This window comes from Calonectris borealis, chromosome 1 (genome assembly GCF_964195595.1).
Source record: "Calonectris borealis chromosome 1, bCalBor7.hap1.2, whole genome shotgun sequence".
In the NCBI taxonomy this organism is placed as follows: domain Eukaryota; kingdom Metazoa; phylum Chordata; class Aves; order Procellariiformes; family Procellariidae; genus Calonectris; species Calonectris borealis.
The window spans coordinates 143,739,330-143,759,942 of NC_134312.1; the positions used below are offsets into that span (position 1 = coordinate 143,739,330).

The window sequence follows — 20,613 nt, forward strand, 5'->3', positions numbered from 1 at the left end:
GTAGCAAGATGTAGGGGAGGAGGGCTGCAGATAATCCACACCAGATTGATGCAAAGCCGCACACTGTGTGTTGCTGTTTCCAAGTAAACTGTTAGTGAGGCTTAAAGTCTAAGCTCCTTTTAAGCTACAAATGCATTCATGAAGATGAAATTGCAATGGCTTGTTCTCTCTGGAAACCCCATGAAGGTTTTTGTCATAGTGCTTTGACCATGCACAGGCTAAAGTGGCTAGAACTGTGGAGGTAAAGTATTTTGGTGATGAATTTTTCTTTGCCTAATTGACTCACTACATACAAATACTACACAAAAAATAATTACATCATTTTTGCATAACATTTGAAAGTAAGAAATGATCTATGAACAAAGCAGATCTAGTAAAACTAATGTGTCTGCCAGTGAGAAATGGCAGATGACACTATTTTCACACATGCAACCTTCCTTATAAGAAACAAGTACAAATCTCAGGGACATGAGTACGATAATGAGTTTCAGTAATGCCAGTATGGAAACAACTGTGCCTCGCTATTATTATTAAGCCTCTAAGTATGCCCAGCTTATATGAGGTGGCCTGGAAGTCCACTAAGATAATACAGTTTGTGCCCTTTTTTTTTTTTTTTTAAAGAATCCTAAAAAACAGTGTCATACTTTTTCTTTTAAATAGAACATCCACTTTTAACAAAATACTTATTTTCTTCTTTATAACTTCTAATTCTTCTCATGTTTTACAATAGATGCATTTCCCTAATAACATGACTATTGCTTCTGTCCGTTTTTGACACCAGCTAATTTTATTTTTTTCCTGTTGATATCACATATACTACTGGCAGACATTTGGAGTGGGCAGGAAAACCTGTATATCCAGCTCATTCTCTAAGCAAACCCTTCCTTCTCCTCAGTTTTCCTTATAGTAAAAACTCTGACTAAGAATGTCTTTTAAAGTCCATCACAAGCAAAACACAGTTGTTCTTGGTTTAACTTCCTGGCCTGCAAATAACCTGTCAACAAATAATTCAAGCAAATAGTCATTGAGATCTCTGTCAGAGGAAGGTCTCAACAGATAAGAGGCATAGCCTCCCTGAGGACAGACAGGTTCACTAGCTAAAAATGGTAGAGGCCAAAACTTTAAGGGATGCAAAAAGAAAGAAGTCTTCCTGTGGCTCGGCACGGGCAAGCACCCCTGAAGTCCTTTTACCTGGTGGCTCACCTCAAGTGTTTTTTGCAGCCTATGCTGTTTGCAAGTGTGCTGGTTTTGGCTGGGATGGAGTTAATTTTCTTCATAGTAGCTAGTATGGGGCTATGTTTTGGATTTGTGCTAGAAACAGCGTTGATAACACAGGGATGTTTTCGTTACTGCTGAGCAGTGCTTACACAGAGTCAAGGCCTTTGCTGCCTCTCACCCCACCCCACCCCATCAGCGAGGAGGCTGGGGGTGCACAAAAAGCTGGAAGGGGACACAGCCAGGACAGCTGACCCCAACTGACCAAAGGGATATTCCATACCATATGATGTCATGCTCAGCATTTAAAGCTGGGGGAAGGAGAAGGAAGGGGGGGATGTTCGGAATGATGGCGTTTGTCTTCCCGTGATGCAGCCCCGCTTTCCTGGAGATGGCTGAACACCTGCCTGCCCATGGGAAGTAGTGAATGAATTCCTTGTTTTCCTTTGCTTGCGTGCACGGCTTTTGCTTTACCTATTAAACTGTCTTTATCTCAACCCACGAGTTTTCTCACTTTTATCCTTCTGATTCTCTCCCCTATCCCACCGGGGGGGAGTAAGCAAGCGGCTGAGTGGGGCTTAGTTGCTAGCTGGGGTTAAACCACGACAGCAAGCCATGTCATGTGCCGTGAGCAGAAGAGAAGGACTTTGCCAACCCTTCCCTTTTCCAATTAAGGTAGAAAGTAACAGATATCACTAGACAATTTCTCAGAGCACTTACAGGCACATCTCCAGGATCATATGCAGAATTGCAGGGAAGACGTGGTCTGAAGGTGATCAATTCCTGTTCAGACAACTTTGTCGGCAGGTTGAGACTGCTGTCTGGGAGTGACTGTGGTGCCACCACACCGTTATCCCTTGTTGTCCTACAAATAGTCCACTTTCAAGGACAGCGCTGCTGGGCATCCCATCCAGAGCAGGTAGAGGTCACTTCGCAGGTACCAGAGTGCACATGCGACTAGATTAGGTATCAATTAGAAAACAATTCCAATCAGCCTTAGCCCTTCGAAAGTTTTATAACCTATTACTATAGCAAAGCACTTGTTTGAGCTAATCTATGAATTTTTTTTGTGAGGCAGCAGGAGAGGTATTCAGGGGATGCAGCATGTGAGGGGGAACCAGATCAAATTCATTTTCTCTGCTGTGATTAAAGAAGAAAGGATGGTGGTGCACACCATTTCAAACAAGCCTCAAGAGCCCGGTATCAGATTAAGTACAAAAAAATAGAGGTACATGTTCTTTTAACAACAATAATACTTACACATGTAGGAATGTAAGACACTAGAAGGATCCATTCTGCACACCCAATTCTGAAGGATCAACTGCAACTAGATTGCTGCTTTATACAAACACTAGAGACAACTCTGCAAATTTATTGTGAGGCAGCAAAAGACACATTCTGCAAATAACACATTCATTGGGCTGGGGAAGGGCCAGATCAACAGAATGCCACATAAGCTTAATGAAATGGGTGTTGTATCCAGATTATAACCAAACCTCAAAGGCAGGATACCAGATCAAAATACAGGCAATACATGTATTTCCTTTTAATTATAATTAAAAAAACCCTTAACTTGTATAGCAATACAAGACATTAGCCGTCAATTTTGCTCATCCATTTATGAATTAAGGCATCTGCCAAACCAGTTGGTTTAATTGCTGTCTTACATAGAATCTAACAACATCTCTACCTCTGCTATCAAACATGAGCAGCCGCAATAGTCTGTTACACGATCCAATGCATGTTCAAGAACTGCCCTAAAGCTGACACTAGCGCGATGTCCAGGTAGCACTGATCAGTGATCAACTCTCATTGGTTTGCATTTATAGCCTTGCGGTCACTGGTACAGTCCTGCGCTCACAATTTTGGGAGCCACTGCAAAAATTCCCGTTTTCTCTAACAGCTTTCAAGATGATGCTTCCAGATAACATAAATGTTTTTTATATGCATACCTAATCATGCATATGCCCTTATTCTAGGTCATTGAATAGATTACTCTACAAAGGTAGAGTCAATTAGAAAAAAACATGGATATGGTTACAGCTTTGGTAACCACTTCTTACTAATATCAATTACTTTTGGCAATATGACTCCTACAGTATCAAAATTACTTTACCACAGCAAGCAGTAAGCAGATGGAAAGCACAACAATCATATTGAAGGGCTTGGCCTTGTCCTTGTGGAGAAGCTGTAGTTTCTTACAGAAGCTGTAGTTGAATAAGCTGCTTCCTGAGTCATCTAGTGCAGGCTGAGATCAGGAGATAAAAAGAAAATTGCAGGCCAAAAGGCTGGTAAGTGCAGCTCTCAGATAGAAACAGGAGGAGACATTCTTCTTTAAGGATCAGAATAGGTCTATGTGGTAACACTGTCTATAGCAACAGGAACTTGGATTTCTTACTCTTCTGAGGCTCATGTTCTTCTTTTCTTAACAAGGGCTGCAGGAAAACCACTCCTGGTTGCCAGCGCCAACAGCCACGGTGCGGCAACAGCACACACCAGCTCCTGCATAGCACAGAGAGGTTCAGGAGCTTTGGCCCACAACCTTCCCACCCCCTTCAGCTCAGACCTTGCTGCAAGCGGTCTGTGATGAGCAGGGTCCTCATCCTCAAACGTGAAGAGGTCACACGCTGCCTTATATCATTAGATGATTAATACACTTCTGAACCCTGCACATCCTCAAGAGCAAGATGGGTTCCCGCTGGCTCGATCCTATCCTCCTGGCACCTCTATGAGGACAAGAGGGAGACATTGTGTTCTGTGGTGACAGATGTGAAATCTCTCCTGGAGCTGAGTGCAAGCAGAGAGGTGCATCCTCACAACTGAGAAAACTCTCTTCCTGTCTTAAGACTCAAGAACGGAGGCAGAACATCGGAAGAAACCCTGCGCATTTCTTGGGACTCGGTAAGCGGAATAGGGCTCAGATGTCTCTTTCGCTGCTGCCAAGGCTTTCCAGCAGGCATGAACACAGTGTTGTACTGTGGATTGCTTGATACATCATTTAATGGGATTTACACCCTGCATTTATACCACACCAGTCCTGCTCACTGAGGAAGTTTTTCCACTACTGAAAGAAAAAAAGCATACCAGTAAAGAGTGAACCTGAGCTTTCCCCAGCAGGAAAGGCTGATCTTAAAGTAAGCTTAAAATTGACAGGTATGGCTGCCTGACACAGACCAAGAAGTTGGGAACCATTTGAGTTCTTCGCTTTGCAATGGCATGAGAAGAGCTCCAGAGTTTGAAAGCAGGACAAAAAAATGAAGCCAAATGCATAAGCTTAACACTTCTGGAGGAATGACTTGTACTGAAGTCTTCCATCATCTTCAAGGCTTTCTTTCCCCATCTCCACCCTATACCCCTGGGGCTGCCATGTGTTCAGTCAAGATGAAAGCTGACATCCAGGCTCCAACTTTTCAAATGGTAGTCTAACGGAGAAGAAACAAAGACTTACAGTCTTGCTCACCCAGATCCTTGATGTTCTGGCAAAAACGGTGAATAAATCTATATTCCTGCTTACAACCCAGGGGAACAAAGCCACCAAAGCAAAACCAAACACTGAATTTTGACAGACAAATGGACTAAGATATGTAACTTGGATGCAATGGGACGTAAGTAATATGCAACTCATGACAAGCCTAGGCAAAGAGAGTCAGGTTACTACTGATACATAACCCTCACTGACCAGTTTCAGAAGTAACTAGGCAAATATCTTCACAGACATTCTCATTGGATTGGATTTCTAGCAGCTAAGGGTCTGAAAGTAGAGGTAGCATAGTAGCTAAGTCAGACTCTATCCAATACTCAACCATACCAACATAAATTCAATGTTTCAGAAGTATTTATTAGTTTGATATATCTTTGATAAGTATTAGTTGCCAAATCCTATACTCTTCAGTTTCCTTAACATTTATATCAGAGCCTGTGACTGTGGTGTGATTTAAGCACTGTAAATTTAATAATTAAACAAGAACAGTAGTGTGGAATTATTGGAACTCCTTCATTAATTAGACCAAAGTTAGTTGATCAAAGCTTGAAGTCCATTTCAAAAGGACATTGCTTTAAAGCAGCTAAAACAGCAAAGGATAGACATTAAATGCTTATCTTTTCATATGAACTCAAGGTCACTCAACAGACATACACTGAAATGGACGAAAAAAGACCAACTAATTTTATCTGCTTTTAGACAGCTCCTGAAAGTCAGTCTTGCAAATCCAAGCCATCAGGTAAGATTTAACCAATCAGCATCACAACATTCTTCCAGAGTAGGGAAAAATATCAGTAACTTTGGTACTTCAGCTTCTAGAAGCCATTATAAAGCCTGCTAGTACCCTAGGTTCTTTTATTTGAAACACTAAGACCCCCTAGAAGATACCTGGTAGAAATGCACTGACTTACAATCAATACAGAACAAAGAGCAATTGCTTACTATCAAAAATTATATTCTTTAAGTTATTGCATCAGCGAGGTTTTTGCAGTAGTACAAGCACATATCTCAGCCATAATAAAAACCTGAATAAACGATACTGGGCATGGCATAATTTATATTTGTGACCTTATTAAAAGATTACAGTTTCAACTCTTTTCAAGTTTCCTTGCAGTTCAAAGCCCATCATCAATGAAGACCACAAGCAAACTGATGCCCAGCCAGTCTTGGAGCAATGGCTACCTTGGAAAGACAAAAGCCCCCGCTTTTATTGTTGAGCGTGATGTTATATGGCACAGGATATCCCTTTGGTCAATTGGGGTCAGCTCTCCCAGCTGTGTCCCCCCGCAACCTCAGCCTCGTTCGGGGGGGCGTGCACAAAATGGGAAACGGAGGCGGCCTTGACACTGTGCAATAGGTAAAGCATTGGTGTGTTATCAACACTGTTTGTCACAAATCCAAAACATGGCACCGTACCAGCAGCTATGAAGAAAGTTAACTCCATCACAGCCAGACCCAATACAAGGACACATGACGCAATATCCATTTCAGAGGATTCAGCACTGAAAAGATTTTGGAGAACTTTGATGCAAAACACATACCTGAAGCAACAATACTGCTAAGTGTTAGACTAGATAAGACTCTGCATTGAGCAGTTACTGGGCAACTTTAGGTACTAGGAGTTTTAAGAGATTTTGATTGGGTTCAGCTGGCCGACTGAAAGAGGACTTCATCCACGTTCCCTCTGCATTTTGGAAAGTAAGCATTTGCAAGTAGCTTCAAAGCACTTTCAGGCTTTTCTTCCTGAAGCTGCTGTGAAAAGAAGAAACAATACAAGCACTATAAACAACTGAGTTACTTTACATTACTGCACTTTTAGGACATTGTATGAAGCCAGTGGTGGATATGGTGTGTTAAGCTGAATGATCATCAAAGCCTGACAGCTGAACATCCTCCCCACAATCATCTTCTCTGGCCTCAGAAATGGCCCTAAACATCAGGGGAGCTTATGGAATTTAATCATTTTGGGGTGGGATATGAAACTTGCTCTTGGCATCTTCTCTGAAGGAAAAAAACCTGTCAAGCACAGTCCTTTTTCTATCAACTAACAGTATCTGTTGGATTCTTCTAGTATGACTCCAACACTTTTTCATGACTGTCGCTGCTTTAACTACTTCCACAGTTGGCAATGACACTGCATTCATAGCTTGATGACTTCCTGAAAGCAGCATTATAAACTAGCACCTCCCTGATTACTTACGTAATACATCATCAAGACCCCCACCCAACACATCAATCCCAGTGGAAATCCACAGTAGAAATATACTGCAGAAATACTAGTAAGAATCTAATCCCGAGCTCAAAGACATTAGTACTGACCATTAGCCATTACGCAAACTTCTCACATAACTGCAGACAGAACAGACTTTTTTTAAAAAAGTGGTGTTACCATGGACAGCGTGTCAGTATTTAAGAACAGGCTAAGCAGAATTGCATGCATTTACAAACAGGCATCCCACCAGCCTTATCAAAAACTTGCAACCAACGTTAGATAGGATTTTAGCTAAATCATTACTAAAGATGAACTTATCTTCAGGTAGATAGGCTTTTAACACTTACAAAAATAGTAGAAAAATGAACTCTCCGCAGAAAGCAACTGCTCAGAATTCAAGAGATTGTTGGTGGCGAGATGATTAGATAAATCAGTCTAGTTCTCAGTCCCCAAGACAGTGGTGAAACTCACAAGAGGAGTCACAAAACTTGAGAAGTAACATAATTAATTGGAGATCTTTGAAAACATGAATTGCCAGGAAGATAAAAGAAAGTCTATCTTTTCTTTCCACAGCTAGTAACTACAAGGATTTCAGCAGCATGGTCTGGTAAGAAACAAACCCCGCATGGATTCACTGAAAGCAACGCAGACAAACTCAGCCAGCCAGGGATCCAGCTGAGCTGCAGCACCAACGTGCTCCTCAGGCACTCCAGGAAAGGAATGCACTTTGATTTGATGCATTTGAGGAAAATGGCATCTGAAAGCTGTAGATAAAGAGCACACGTCCTGCTGAATTAACAGTTGACACAGCTGTACATAACAGGACCATCAAGAAGAGTGGCTGAGCTTCATTACTCAAATGCGTCGAGTGATTTTTTCAACAAATGGGTTCTCATACAACACTTCTGCCGATTTTAATATACGGACATATGAAAACAGCAACTTCAGTTCACTGGAAACAGTTTTCTTTTTAATTTTACCATAAAAAGGCAAAATAAACTCTTTAATGTAATGTTATAGCTTTTAATATTCCTGAGCTGCATTTTAGAAGCAAAAGTATTCTTAAATGGATTTAACAAGAGACACTGCAGCCTTACTTTCCAACACCACAAGTAAAAATAATTTAGCAAGAAGGCCCCTTTTTCAAAAGACAATGGCTAGCTCTTTATGTACCTGAAAAAATGCTTCAAGAGGCTCTATGCCACCCGAAGTAATTACAAAGCCAAACGTGTCAACAAAATAACAGAACAACTTTTCAACCATTTTACCACTGCTTCTTACTTCCTACATCAGTGTGCCTCTCCTACATGGAAAGTATTATTATACAAACGACATTACATGCCAGAATAATTCGGGCCACAAAGCTTGGCACCATACAGACATATGAAGGAATCATAGCAGTTTAAAAGATATCCTGCATATCTTTATAGTCAGTTTTAAGAGCTATATGAAAGTCCTGCTATCCATCTCAATCAGCAAAAACTCTACTTTGTTAAATTTCACTGAATGCACCAGAAAGCATTTTATATCAAATCTGTATGTAATAGCTTGTCACATCTGGAGTTCCTATAACTGGCATCCATGTACTTCTCAAGCCAAATTAGGTGATACAGAGATAAAAACTAAATTGATTAAAATTAAGGTTTAGAAAACTGAAAATCAGGAAACCAGGTTGGCTTTTAGCACTGTAGGAACTCGAGCACAAGCACAGGTGGTTATACCTACATTGTGGTAGAAACCTAGAAAGAGACAAGAAAGCACGAAGGAACGTCAAAAAAATCAGGCATCTATTTTCTTGATTTCAGGGACTAGATGCAAGTTAAGCATTGATTGAAACAAACGTGCTTTCTATAGCAGTCACACCGATGAGGTCTCGTTTACAACTTTCTGGCCCTTTTGTCCAACCACAGCCTTTCCAAGGAGCCAAGGCCTCCACTACCCACTCCAAGTACTCCTTTGCTTACTCAGTGATCTCCTCCGGTGCCTTCGTCTCCTGCTCACGCTTCTGCGACTATGACTTCTTTCCCTTCTGTCTCGTTTACGTTCGCTACTGCGAGTTCTTCTGTAACGTGAACGTCTGGGGCTTACACTTCTTCGACGAGGACTATGGCTTCGTCGAGGACTGTAACTTCTGCTAGAGTGTCTATAATACCTCCTTTCTTTCCTGCGCTTTTCATCCTGATAACTCGCATCTCTTCTGTGTCTGCTCCTCTCTCGTTGACCCTTACTCTCATCAGTGTTTATGCTGCTACATGATCGGCTCTTTCTTCTCCTTGGCTCTGTGCTACGTTTGCCCTGCTCACAGTGTGTGTCCTTCCTGCAAGTATTCTGCTGCTGGTTATTGGCGGGAACACATGAAAGTACCCCTGAACTTCTTTTCTCAGAACACCTCTCAGAGTTTGTGGTATGAAGTTTCTGACCTTCTTTGACATGAACTTTGTCATGAATGTTGCCATTCAAGTACTTGCATTGAGTGTTTAGATTCTCAGGGGATGCTACTTCTCTTTGAGAGCCAGGAGCCGATTTGCCTGTGACAGCCTGTCCTGAGGTAGAAGTGATGCAGCTGGATGACACAGTGTGTGGAACACCACTAGGGGTTTTCGGTATGTCGGACTGAGATGCTTCGGTTTCTTCTTTGTTTTGATTAACTGCATCCATTTTCTTGCTCAGAAGATTGTTCAGTAGTTTCTCCCTCAGTTCCTTTTCTTTTCTCTGCAACCCCAGTGCTCTCTCTTTTTCCTCTTCCACACGTTTGAGCTCAGCCTCCTGAAGCCTTCGTCTCTCCTCTAGCTGCTGAAGACGAATCTTTTCTTCATTATGTTCTTGCTCCAAAAGCTTTACTGTCTGAAAGATAGTCAAAGGGAAGGTAAGAGCAACAAAAAAAATATTTATAGACCTGCTCATGCTTCCAAGTTATACCATAACACAAAAGCAGCAATATGGCAAGAAAATAAAACCTAACAAACAGAACTTAACCATCCCAAAATAAAACGGTTGTTTCCCTCTTGAAGGGAGAAAAACCAAAACCAACCAAAGAAAAAACCCACTAACACACAACTGTTGTAAGGTGAAACATTAGTATTGGTCCACAAACTCTTTTGAGTGTTAATTTCTCCTAACTGTTTCACAAGGCAAAAAACAAAGCTTGGTCTTTATGGATCCTTAATATGACGAGAGTAACACACAAGCTAGAACAACATGTGAAATCTGAAGTATACATTTATCAGGGTCAACACTTGAAGGTTTCAGTCAAATTTAAAACATGAATTTCTCTTAGATGATTACAATCTGTGGTTCATACATGACTTTACAATGAGTCCATAAAAACCAGCAAATAATTAAACACACATATATTATGTAGAAACTGATTCTCATTTTGTCAACCACTTTAGAAACTCGTGGTACTGAAAAAGAAGCTTCAAACTTTTTTTTTATTCTGACCCAGACAAATGGCTTAGTGTAAACCTCAAAATTCTGGGAGTGAAAGAAACACACTCTATTTTACAGACAACCTGTCTATTTCACAGCTGCAAAGTTACACAGCCTGCAAGAAATATTTCTCCCTTCTCCTAGCATATAACTGACCACATACACTGTAGGAGTTCAAAAACACCCCTGAGGTACACTGGCATCAAGGAAAAAAAAGACCTGTGCTTTGCCACACAGTTTTTCATTTCTACAGAAAATACTTAACATACATTACATTACACCCTAACACGACTTTATCCAAGTCTTAAGCAAATGACATCCTGTTTCAGTGAAAAATAACACTGTTAAGAGAGACGGGATCTAACATTCAAAACCTTAGTTGACAGTACTTTTCCTACAGAAAAATCATTCTGCACATTTTCAAACATCAAATAATGAAAGCTCATTCTCTGAAAGTGCAAAGAATAGTTAACGGAACTGCTGAAAGCCAGATGGGAAACAGCATGAAAACTGGAATTGGAAATAAGGAGTCTTGTATCTTATCCTCTGTGTTTAGTTCACTTTATCATGCTTACACATTCTTTTACCAGACTTAAGAGCAAGTCTGCCAATTAGTTTACCGGTAAAAAATGCTATTCAGGACTACAGGTTCAAGTTCACTCTTCCATTTACTTCTATGTGCATATTTTACTAAGGACGAAATACTGTTTCATTCCACTTTTTTGAATTTTTGGTCTAAGAAATAGCAGCTGCAGAGGTACTAAATCTGTTGTTTAATGAACAGCACTCCCCACTCCCTCTCAAGTCAGTAAAAGGCTTTGTTCTGCTGCGTTCTTCATTAGTTTCTGAAATAAATATTGAAGTTACCTTTGCCCTGCTTAGCAGTTCTGCAATTAGTCTAATGGATTGAAGATTTCTCTGAGCTAACAGGAGTCTCCTTTCTTCTAACTTTATCTTCTCTTGCAGTTTTTTCTGTTCTTCAGCTTGAAGCTTTTCAAGTTGCTTTTTGTTTCGTCGAACTTCACGATCTTTCTGTTTCTGTTCTCTCTTGCGCAACTTTTCTTCTCTTTTTCTCTCTCTCTCATATTCTTCAAGCTCTCTCTGCTTCCTAAAAAGAGATTAATATTTTTAACTTATCTAGGGCAGGTACAATTTTAGACTCTTACTCTATGTAAAAATGTATTTTGTACTTTCAGTAAATTTGTTTCTAAGTAAGTCTTGTTAATTACTGAAAAACAGAAGTAGAAAACAGTGAACATTTTAACCATTAGTTGTGACAGCAAACAATCATCAGCCTGTCAATATTTAAAAACAAGTTGGAATCCAAACATAAAACATGGCTACCACAAAAAATTTTTTTTTTTTAAACCAATTTGACCAGAGACAATAACAATGCATCAGGCAGCTGGGCAGTGAATCATCATAGTGAGAAGAAAATTACCAAGCCAATTAATGTGTGCAGGGGTTAGTGGTTTTTATTTCAGTCATTAGGACAAAATGGTAGCTTATGTAAAAGGCTGAGGGTTTTTGAGATCAGGTGTCTAATGGCATGATTTTTAGGAAATTGAGTATTTTGCAGATTTAATATTTTGAACTGAACATAAGCATTAGTGATAACCTAAATAACTTTACAGTTTCAGAAACATTAAGCAATGAGAATTTATACACATCAAGGCAAATGGACACCATACAACCTCTGAAACAATTTGTTCCATTTGTGTTTATATTCTGAATACCTGTCTTATGACGTTTGCATCCCTATACATTTTCTTAAAATATCACTGTTAAGATATGCTTGTAACCCATCCCTTTCCTGGAAAAATACTGATGTTAAGAACAAATGAGCTTTATAATATCAAAGTTACTTAGTAGTAGAACTAGTGCATTATTTTCTATTCTCCATTTGCATTTTTCCATCAGATTGACTACACATCATGTAAGTTCCCAGCTCTTGGAATTACAGTTCAAGGAGAAAAAAAAAAAAAAAAAAAGGTGTAAAACACTCTTCTCCAAATCTCATAATCCCTGAACCCTATTTCCTCAAAAGGACAATATTCTCACTTAGTTTTAAGTGCTTCACTTTAGCTACAGGAGTAGAACTTTGAAAGGAAACTTGTGTTTAGTTATTTTTTATTTATTGATGCTGCTATGAAGGAGCAACTATGCCTGATTGTTAAAAATACAACTGAATAATAAGCGATAAATACCTTTCTTCCTCTTTTTGTTTTTCCTCGGCTTCTTTCTCTTTACGTTTTTGTTCTTCTCTCTGTTTTTCAAGCTCTTGAAGCTTTTGCCTTTCAAGCTGACGCTTCTTAATTGATGCATCACTGAGGTGTTTTGTTGAATCAAAAGAAACCTTTACAGGATACAATTGAAAACAGTTTTAAGTAGACAAAAAAAACCCCAAACACCCAACAACCTATACAGTCCCCAGCAATTTTAACCTAGGACAAAGGCATCCAAACCACAGTGTAAGTACAATCAGAAATATAAAACTTTTTTCAAAACAAAGGGAACTTCTCTATGTGCCTAAAGCAAGCACCAGAGTACTATAACCAGATAACTGCTAAATGCCTGCACCCTAGCACAATCAGGTACCAGTTTACACTTTTATTTGTGCCTGACATCCAAAAGTAAACCCTAGTGTGGTTTAGGCCCTGGCTGTTCAATGTTTTCAACCTGTCAGAACAGGAACATACAGAACTCTTACAACTCATGCATGCTATTAGGCAATGTACAGCACTAGAAATGGGCCTAAATAAAGGCCTCCCTTTCTGTCTAAAACTGTGACTTTTAAGTTCAGCAGAAGAAACAGTTCTACAACATTCAGCACCTGGTTTAAGCAAGTGCCTCCCCACCAAGTCTAACACCAAGATTCCCAAATTGAGGTACGCTGGGCTGAAGCTCCAAGTTTGAGACTGGGAACACAAGAGAAAAGGAAGTTACGCATATCTGAACAATGAGACCTGGGAAAACGCTCAGCTTCCAGGACATATGAGCACACCTTGGCCGTGTCCAGCTGTGTCCTGGAACAGGACACCAGCAGACATCACACCCCTGGTGTCCTAATCTCCCATTCTAGATACCACCCGCGTACGGGCAGTCAGGGGTCTGTAATACATTCCCGCAGGCCCATAATCACGAACCATGGGGCAGAGAACAAGGAGCACATATTCTGCAGTTTAATTCACCCAGGCTCTATGTAAAATGATGTTTCACTAACAGGCTAAAAGGACAGACAGGTAGAAACAGACAAGGTGTTCTGACCTTGTATGAAACAGATCTGTCCTGACAGCACAGTCGCGAACACAGCCCTCTCTCTTTCCTATCAATGTCCAGGGCAGCTGCCAGGAAGGCATGCTTCCTCTTGCATGGCCAAACTAAATTTGGGAACCCTGATCCCCTACATGTAAGTGACAGTTTGAATTTCACATCCCCTTTGACCCTTGAGGGTCAAACAGTTTCTATGCTCCAACTGACAAACTTTGATAACAAGATAAAAGATTACAGTATTTTACTTATACTGACTAAACTACAACTTGAATAAATATTTGCCTGTTCCCACATTACACAAAGGAATACTCAAGCTTTCTCCTGAAATACGCTTTCTGATTTGATGATTGACTATTGAGCATACTGAAATACATCTGCAAACATTTCGCTCAACTGATATGTAAATGCACAGACCACCTCCAAACACATCAGAACAAGTTTTCTTCAGGCCATGCTTTCACAGATACTACATCTGAACAGTGTCTTGCTCTTTCCTGTCATAGTTGTATTTTCTAAGACAATAAGGTTACAGAAAAAAAGATCTGGAAAACTCAGTATGTAAATATTATTAATTAAGCATACTGCATTCACAGGAAACTGCTACAGATTAACTTTGTTATTTAAATTTTTATGGGGCCTTTCTGTATGTGAAGTACACTAATGATTAACTGTGTATTCTCCAGGTCGTACAGGCCACATGCTATTAAACTTCACAGTTCTGACACCTGTCTGGTAGACCTCATTATCAATGCAGGGACCAAATACATAGGCTGTGGAATTCTCCCCCAAAATTTCTATTTCTAGTGAACACAAGAGAGAACAATGCACTTCAAAGTCAGCCTTTTGGTGAAATATGTCTGAACTTGTTCAGAATTAGAATTTTAAGTGATATGACAAGATTTATAAATACATATTACTTTCTAAAAACTATTTAGCAGGTCATGTTCTTATACCTGGTCCTTCCATCAAGCGGTTCTCATTTCTGGAACTGTCTTGTTAAAAAAAAAATAAGCAAAACCCCATCCACTTTGTTCACGTAGTCTAACACCACATTTTTCTTCCATTATTTTCCTTTAAAAATTCTATTATGGCTGTTGCATAAAACTACATTAGTGCTATTAATGTCACCTGTTGTCATCATGACAGAATATAGATGTAGGTTTTAATCACTACAGATATAACATTTAGTTGTACTTGGTCTTTCACATGGGTTCCCATAAAAAAGCCTGCAGTTTCTCACCTTTATATTGCAAGCCACTGCTTTGCCATCATCACCTTTATACATCAGCTTCATCCCTCGCAGGGCGTTCATGGCCTTAATGAAACCTGCGTACTCTCGATATTGAACATAAGCTTCAAAATTTAAGTGGCCTCCAAAACTGAAAGTGTGAAAATTTCTGCCAGTCATTTCTTCTCTGTAAGGGTCCAGCATGGGTATGTCCACATTACGTATTTCTCCAAATTTCTTGAAAACTTTTATAAGGACTTCTTCACTCGGCTTTTCCGAGCCAGAGTCCTTTGCTGCAAACCACTTACAAGGTAAGCCCTCTAAGTGAATAGTATCTGGCCTTTCCCCCGGCAAAGTTTCATTCATATCTTTCGCATCACGGAAAAACGAGTCCCAGTCATGTCTGGTAGGAAAGTCAATCTTATATTCCGCAGCACGGACTTTTAAAATGTCAGAGAAGCCACTCAGCTTTATTGTTTTGCCATCAAGGCATGCCAGAAAAGATTTAACCAAACTTTTGTTTTCAACCTCTCCTTCAAACCGGATGAAATCCATTGTGCTTTTAGAAATCCGCAGAGTGGAAAACTGATGAGTTTGCACCATCCCTTTCAATCTTTCCATCACTTCCCAGTTCGAAATGGATTTTCCCGGTTGTTTCAGCTGAGGAAGTGCCACACTGATGGTCATTTTTGTAATGGGTTTAAGGTATAACCCACAGGGAGCACAGAGCTCTACAGCTTCTGATGTATCATGAACTATTGTTGCAGCAGCCATAACACAGAAAAAGCATAGGATAAAAAAAATAAAGACGCAAGTTTAAGTTGCAGACCAACAGTAGTCAAATAAAATAGCCCTTATCCGTAAATAATTGAATTCTTTGGCCATTTAACCGTTCCCAAGTTAAAATTATGTCTCTTAATACATGAGTCAATTAGAGAGTTAAAACTGAGTAGTACAGACATCTTAAATTACTTTATAACCACTAGAGCCTATAAGTAATTAAATCTCAGTAAGGCCTCAGAAAAAAAAACCAAGAAGCTGATGACAATCTTAGGAATACGTGAAGTTGGTATGCGATGGCTCAGAAAGCAGCTACCCTTTCTCAGGAAGGAAGGGACTGGCGGAGCAATGTCATACAACTTTGAAGTCTACTTAACAACCCCAGCAGGCTAGCGCCGAGGCGGATCCCACGTTCTCCAGCAGAAAGATGTGGAGGTGTCTGCAACGACAGAACAACGTCCCTTTTATTTAACAAGCCTGAAGCCCCACCGCCCTCCCTCCGAGCAGCGCTCAGCACTACAAGGCGAGCAGCGCCGTGAGCCACACCGGAGCCAGCGACCACCACCGGCCGCGCAACCCGCCCGCGGGAAGGCCGGCAGCTGCCCCCGACGAAAGGAGCCCGGGCGGCGGGGCGAGATGCCAGCGGGGAAGGGCCCCCCGCCCCGACCCCAGCGGGCCGGGCCGAGCAGGGTCACCCGCACCTTCCGCCGCCGGCTCCCCTACGCGTTCCGCGGCCGCCAGAGCCCAGTGGCGCCCCGCCAGCCTCCCCCCCGCTCCCGAAGGGATCCTCCCGGCGCCGCCTCACCCGCAGCCGGCGGGCTGGGTTCGCCCCACAGGCAACGGCCGCCGGCCCCGCGCGCGCCACCGCCGCCCCCGGCCCGTGTCGGACCCTACTCCTCCGCGCGCCGCCGGGGCCACTTCCGCTTCCGCGTGGCGGAACGCTGCCCGGCCGGTAAGGGGGCGGGCGCGCTCTCTATGGAAGCCCTCTCTATGGCAGCGGGGTGAGAGCGGCGCCTGGCGGCTGGGCGGGAGAGTGGGGCGAGTGGAGGCTTAAAAGCAAAATGGCTGCCACTATCTTTCTGTGCCGCACAGGCCCGTGTTTCTCGCTTCCCCCCAAAGACGTCCACTGGGTAGTGCGCATACACTCAGTCTGTATGAACAGGTGTGTTCCCCAATAAGGTAATTTCCACCATTTCCTCCTGACAGCCTGGGGCACCAGGGCACAGAAACCCTGCCCAAAGCCACCCGGCCCAGCGGAGATCAGAGCCGGGGCCTCCGAGGTCACCAACGGCCGAGGAAGATAGTCTCCAATGTCCTGCTTACCACACTTTTCCAAGAGTTTGTGCTTTTTTTGAAAACAAACCCAAACTCTGTAGTTATGAAAGAATGGCACAAATCAACAAGACATAATTTAGTTGCGTAAACAGGAGTGACTAGTGCTATCTCAGATGCTGTAAGATATCTGCATGGGGAGAAGAAACGGAAATATGGAAAGTATTGATATGTCTTTACATAATTGTTCACCAATAAGTATTTAAGGCATACCAAAGCACATCTCTCGAATATGCTCTCATCCTGCACTGCTCCTCAGTTTATAGCAGTGAAAAAAAGGGGTTTAAGTTGCAGTAGTGGGCCCAGGAGGCAGGAGTTGTCCATTTTGTGCTTATTGGCTTTTTATGTTTGCTTTGTCCATGGTACAAATGAGGCAAAGTATTTGATAGGCCAGCAGATCCTCAAACACAGTTCTTAAATGATCTTATACTATTTTGCAGATAACACACCAGAGCTTCTCACTGTATCTTTACCATCGGTGGATTCCTCCTGCTTGGGATGGCCGCAAGTGAAGGATGCAGAAGTTGCCACATACGCGCAGGGGAAGGCCTGCCTCCCTTCCCTGTGCCACCACCCTCCAGATACGTGCTCCCACATTCTCAGAGAACCCCAGTTTCAGCACTGGGACTGTAGTTGCACACCCTCGCCTACCTCTCAATTTCCTGCTGCTCATCCCTAGCTCACGAGCTGCTCCTCCTGCTGCTGCCAACCTCCTGCCTTCATCCAGTGACTCACCCACTACAGCACCTTCCTCCCCTGCTCCAGCCTTTTAAAACAGGCACCAGGTCCCACCTCGGATAAACTCCCACCACTTGAGAAACCGGGACTGCAGTAACCTTCAGCAGCAGGCTGGTGCGAACCACTGTGTGGAAATAATGACTTTGAAGCATCAATGAAAGCACTCAGTGCAGGAGGTCACCATCAACCCAGCAGCTGCAGCGAGACCACAGCTGTTGCGCAGAGGTGCTATTGCACATCGCAGATGCTGGTAACTGCTGGTCCTACTCTGTTTCTTCTATGGTTTAGTTAAGTTCTAGTGTAAAGGCAGGATCGGGAACTACTGCTACCTACAACAGTTTGGAATAGTTCGTGCTTTATGGTCCGAGAGCCCTTGCAGAGTATGTCACACCTTCTCCTACAAACTTGCACTTGGGAGCGCACAAAGCAGGTCTAGTTACGTTCCAGAGAGTTTCAGTAGCAGCATAGTGAGACACTGTGTATGGCAAAGATTTTGAATCCTGTGCCTAATGATAGCCCCACCCCCTGAGATTGTACCAGAATTAAATAGTCTGTATTTTAAATTAAAAGAGTAAATCAATGCTATGAAAGTTACAAAACGCCAGAATTGAGGTTACCCATGCCATGACATCAGCCACAACCATGACAGCTTTCATAGACTATTTTTCCGATACACTCGAAAGAACTGTTACAAGCATTACATTTTATAATATTGTTAAACACACGGGAAAGAAGAAGTAGTGATAACATAGGTAACTGTTGAAAGATGTAATCAAGCATCAATACTGCAGTGCGGCAAGGGTAAACAGTGTCTCCGCTCAAAGGCAGTCCTCTGCGTTGGGCAGATGTGTCATTTTTATTATTATTTTTTCACTGTAGTGAGATACCTAAATGGGTAAATGAAACATCTCCCTTCAGGTTTCAGAGTCTGAAGTGAAGGTCAGTAAAGCAAGGGTATCACACCTACCAGGAAGAGGAAGGATGAACAGGCAAAGTAAATATCAGTGAGGGACAGTATCCAAGTGCAACAGTGTGTGTAAATCTGGTTTTTACTGTACAACATTGTCTCTCCCCAACTCTGACAAATACATTGTGCTACCGACCTTAAAAACCATCTAGCGTGTCTAAAAGCTTGTACCTTTTTTCTGACTTCAACAGATAGTCTAATAGAAGATATCACTTCTGCCTATAAACTTTCTCATCTGTACCTTCACTGGTTACAACGCTGAATCCCACAAAATTTCGCTAGAGGGAGCGCTTATTATTTACATATATATAGTAGACCTATTCATAAACACAATTAAAATAGGCTATAAACAGCAGATACTAGGTCTTGTATTCATGCCAGAATACAGACCATTCTTCCTGTCTTGGAAGAGGATATAATTCTCCCAACTGCACATGGTCTTACCTGTGTACTTCTGCTCTTCCTGAAATGCACCATTTTCTTGACCTTAATGATCATTTGCGATAATGCATGCAAGATATTATGTGGATGTTTACATAAAATAAAACAACAACCCAGTATAATTCCATTTCCTTTCCTTCCATCTTCCTTCCTCTCCAAAACACACCACAGAAAAAGAAAACCGCTTTTTAGTTTAAAACTTAGCTGTATCTGTTAGAGAATGATTTATCTCTGGTGCTCATCTAAATCTTTTCTACCATATAATATCCAGAAATACTCCTAGCACATATATTTTTAGAAACAGTTAGAGTACGTGGCACCCTGTGGTTACTTTCAATGTGATTTCACTTTTCTGTTGTCACTGAACAGGGGACATGTCTTTATCCTCTCTCACACTGAGGGAAAACAAAATGATTCACTGTGCAGTTGAACAGTTTATGAATGGTGTTTGGAGGTGAAGGCAGCAGCACAGAAGAATCTCTCGGATGAAGAGATTGCCTAACTGTTGAAGAGCCATTACAATGTTGTTTTCAGACTCTAAATAGCCTCTCCCCACAAAGCAAAATTAATCCCTGAAGTGGGTAGGAACAGAGGAATGAACCTGGAATATATTGTTTTATTTCCCATGGTAAGAAACAGCTCTACAAACCGTTCAATTTCCTTTCATTAGCTCTACTCAATTATTTTTTTTTTATCTAACTGAATGCTGTGTGTCAGTGAAGTGGGGGGGTGTGACGGATTGTCTGCCTTGGAAAGAATACATAACATTAGAAGTAATACCCGTGCTGATGCGGGGCAATTTCAATTAACTGGAATTAATCATCACTTCCTGTGGCTGGTTCTCCGCAGGCCTAATAGTTGTATTCTGTTTAAAGCAGTAGAATATGGTAATGTACAGAGACAGTTTCACTCTCCCTAACTCATCCTTATGGCAGTGAATTGGTCTTCTCAGCACAGATTAGGAGCACGCAACACAGAGCAGGCCCTTTCTGCTAATTTATCTCAGTGCACGGTGCCCACTGCCATCTGTCTTACACTAAACATAAATGGCAAAATTTCTGCTTTTTGCTTTCACCGAGAAGGAATTAGCATCTGTAGTGGTACTGGTTTATGAACTGTCTGGTCAAACCATAGTGTGCTGTAACCTATAAAACATAAAAATTAGATTTAAGTTGCCAAGACACATTGTACTATGCTCGCTAGCAAGATGTATGTTTTCAATAGTTGTAGTACCATGCTGTCAGGTGCATTACTGATTATTGTTTTTATACAGGCACCCGTGAGATGCTTTCATATACTGACAGATTTCAATAGCTATTAATTAAAATAAGTCCAAATCTTAAAAGATCGTGAGTTTTTTCTACTTTTTTTCCATTAACTGTTTAGGGGGAAATATTTGAACGTGATTCAAATTAACATTTGAAAATTAAGTATTTCCTTCACAATGTTACATGTTACAGATTGATACCAATCATAAAAGCATCTCATGTTTTTATGTTCACTTTTTAAATCCCAAA

At 41.4% G+C, this 20,613-nt stretch overlaps 2 protein-coding genes across 6 annotated transcripts in view; both read right to left on the reverse strand.

Moving 5' to 3' along the window:
- Window positions 1–6,311, reverse strand: part of ASMT (acetylserotonin O-methyltransferase) — a 22,141-nt gene extending 15,830 nt beyond the window's left edge. The window contains exon 1 of one of the 2 annotated variants that reach the window (XM_075134052.1): window positions 6,238–6,311. The gene's annotated coding sequence lies outside the window, so the exon portion shown is untranslated. Of the gene's footprint in view, window positions 1–1,935; window positions 2,069–6,237 lie in introns of those variants that run through there. The other variant, XM_075134045.1, reaches the window with a different exon arrangement.
- Window positions 1–16,084, reverse strand: part of AKAP17A (A-kinase anchoring protein 17A) — a 23,318-nt gene extending 7,234 nt beyond the window's left edge. Inside the window, exons 1-5 of one of the 4 annotated variants that reach the window (XM_075133996.1) lie at window positions 14,851–16,084; window positions 12,545–12,693; window positions 11,205–11,445; window positions 8,873–9,752; window positions 2,190–4,637 (exon numbers count right to left, since the gene is read on the reverse strand). In XM_075133996.1, coding sequence (XP_074990097.1) covers window positions 4,588–4,637; window positions 8,873–9,752; window positions 11,205–11,445; window positions 12,545–12,693; window positions 14,851–15,612 — 2,082 coding nt within the window. In that variant the 5' untranslated portion in view covers window positions 15,613–16,084 and the 3' untranslated portion in view covers window positions 2,190–4,587. Of the gene's footprint in view, window positions 1–2,189; window positions 4,638–6,303; window positions 6,449–8,872; window positions 9,753–11,204; window positions 11,446–12,544; window positions 12,694–14,850 lie in introns of those variants that run through there. The other 3 variants (XM_075134014.1, XM_075134005.1, XM_075134024.1) reach the window with 3 other exon arrangements.
- Window positions 16,085–20,613: the final 4,529 nt, after the last annotated feature.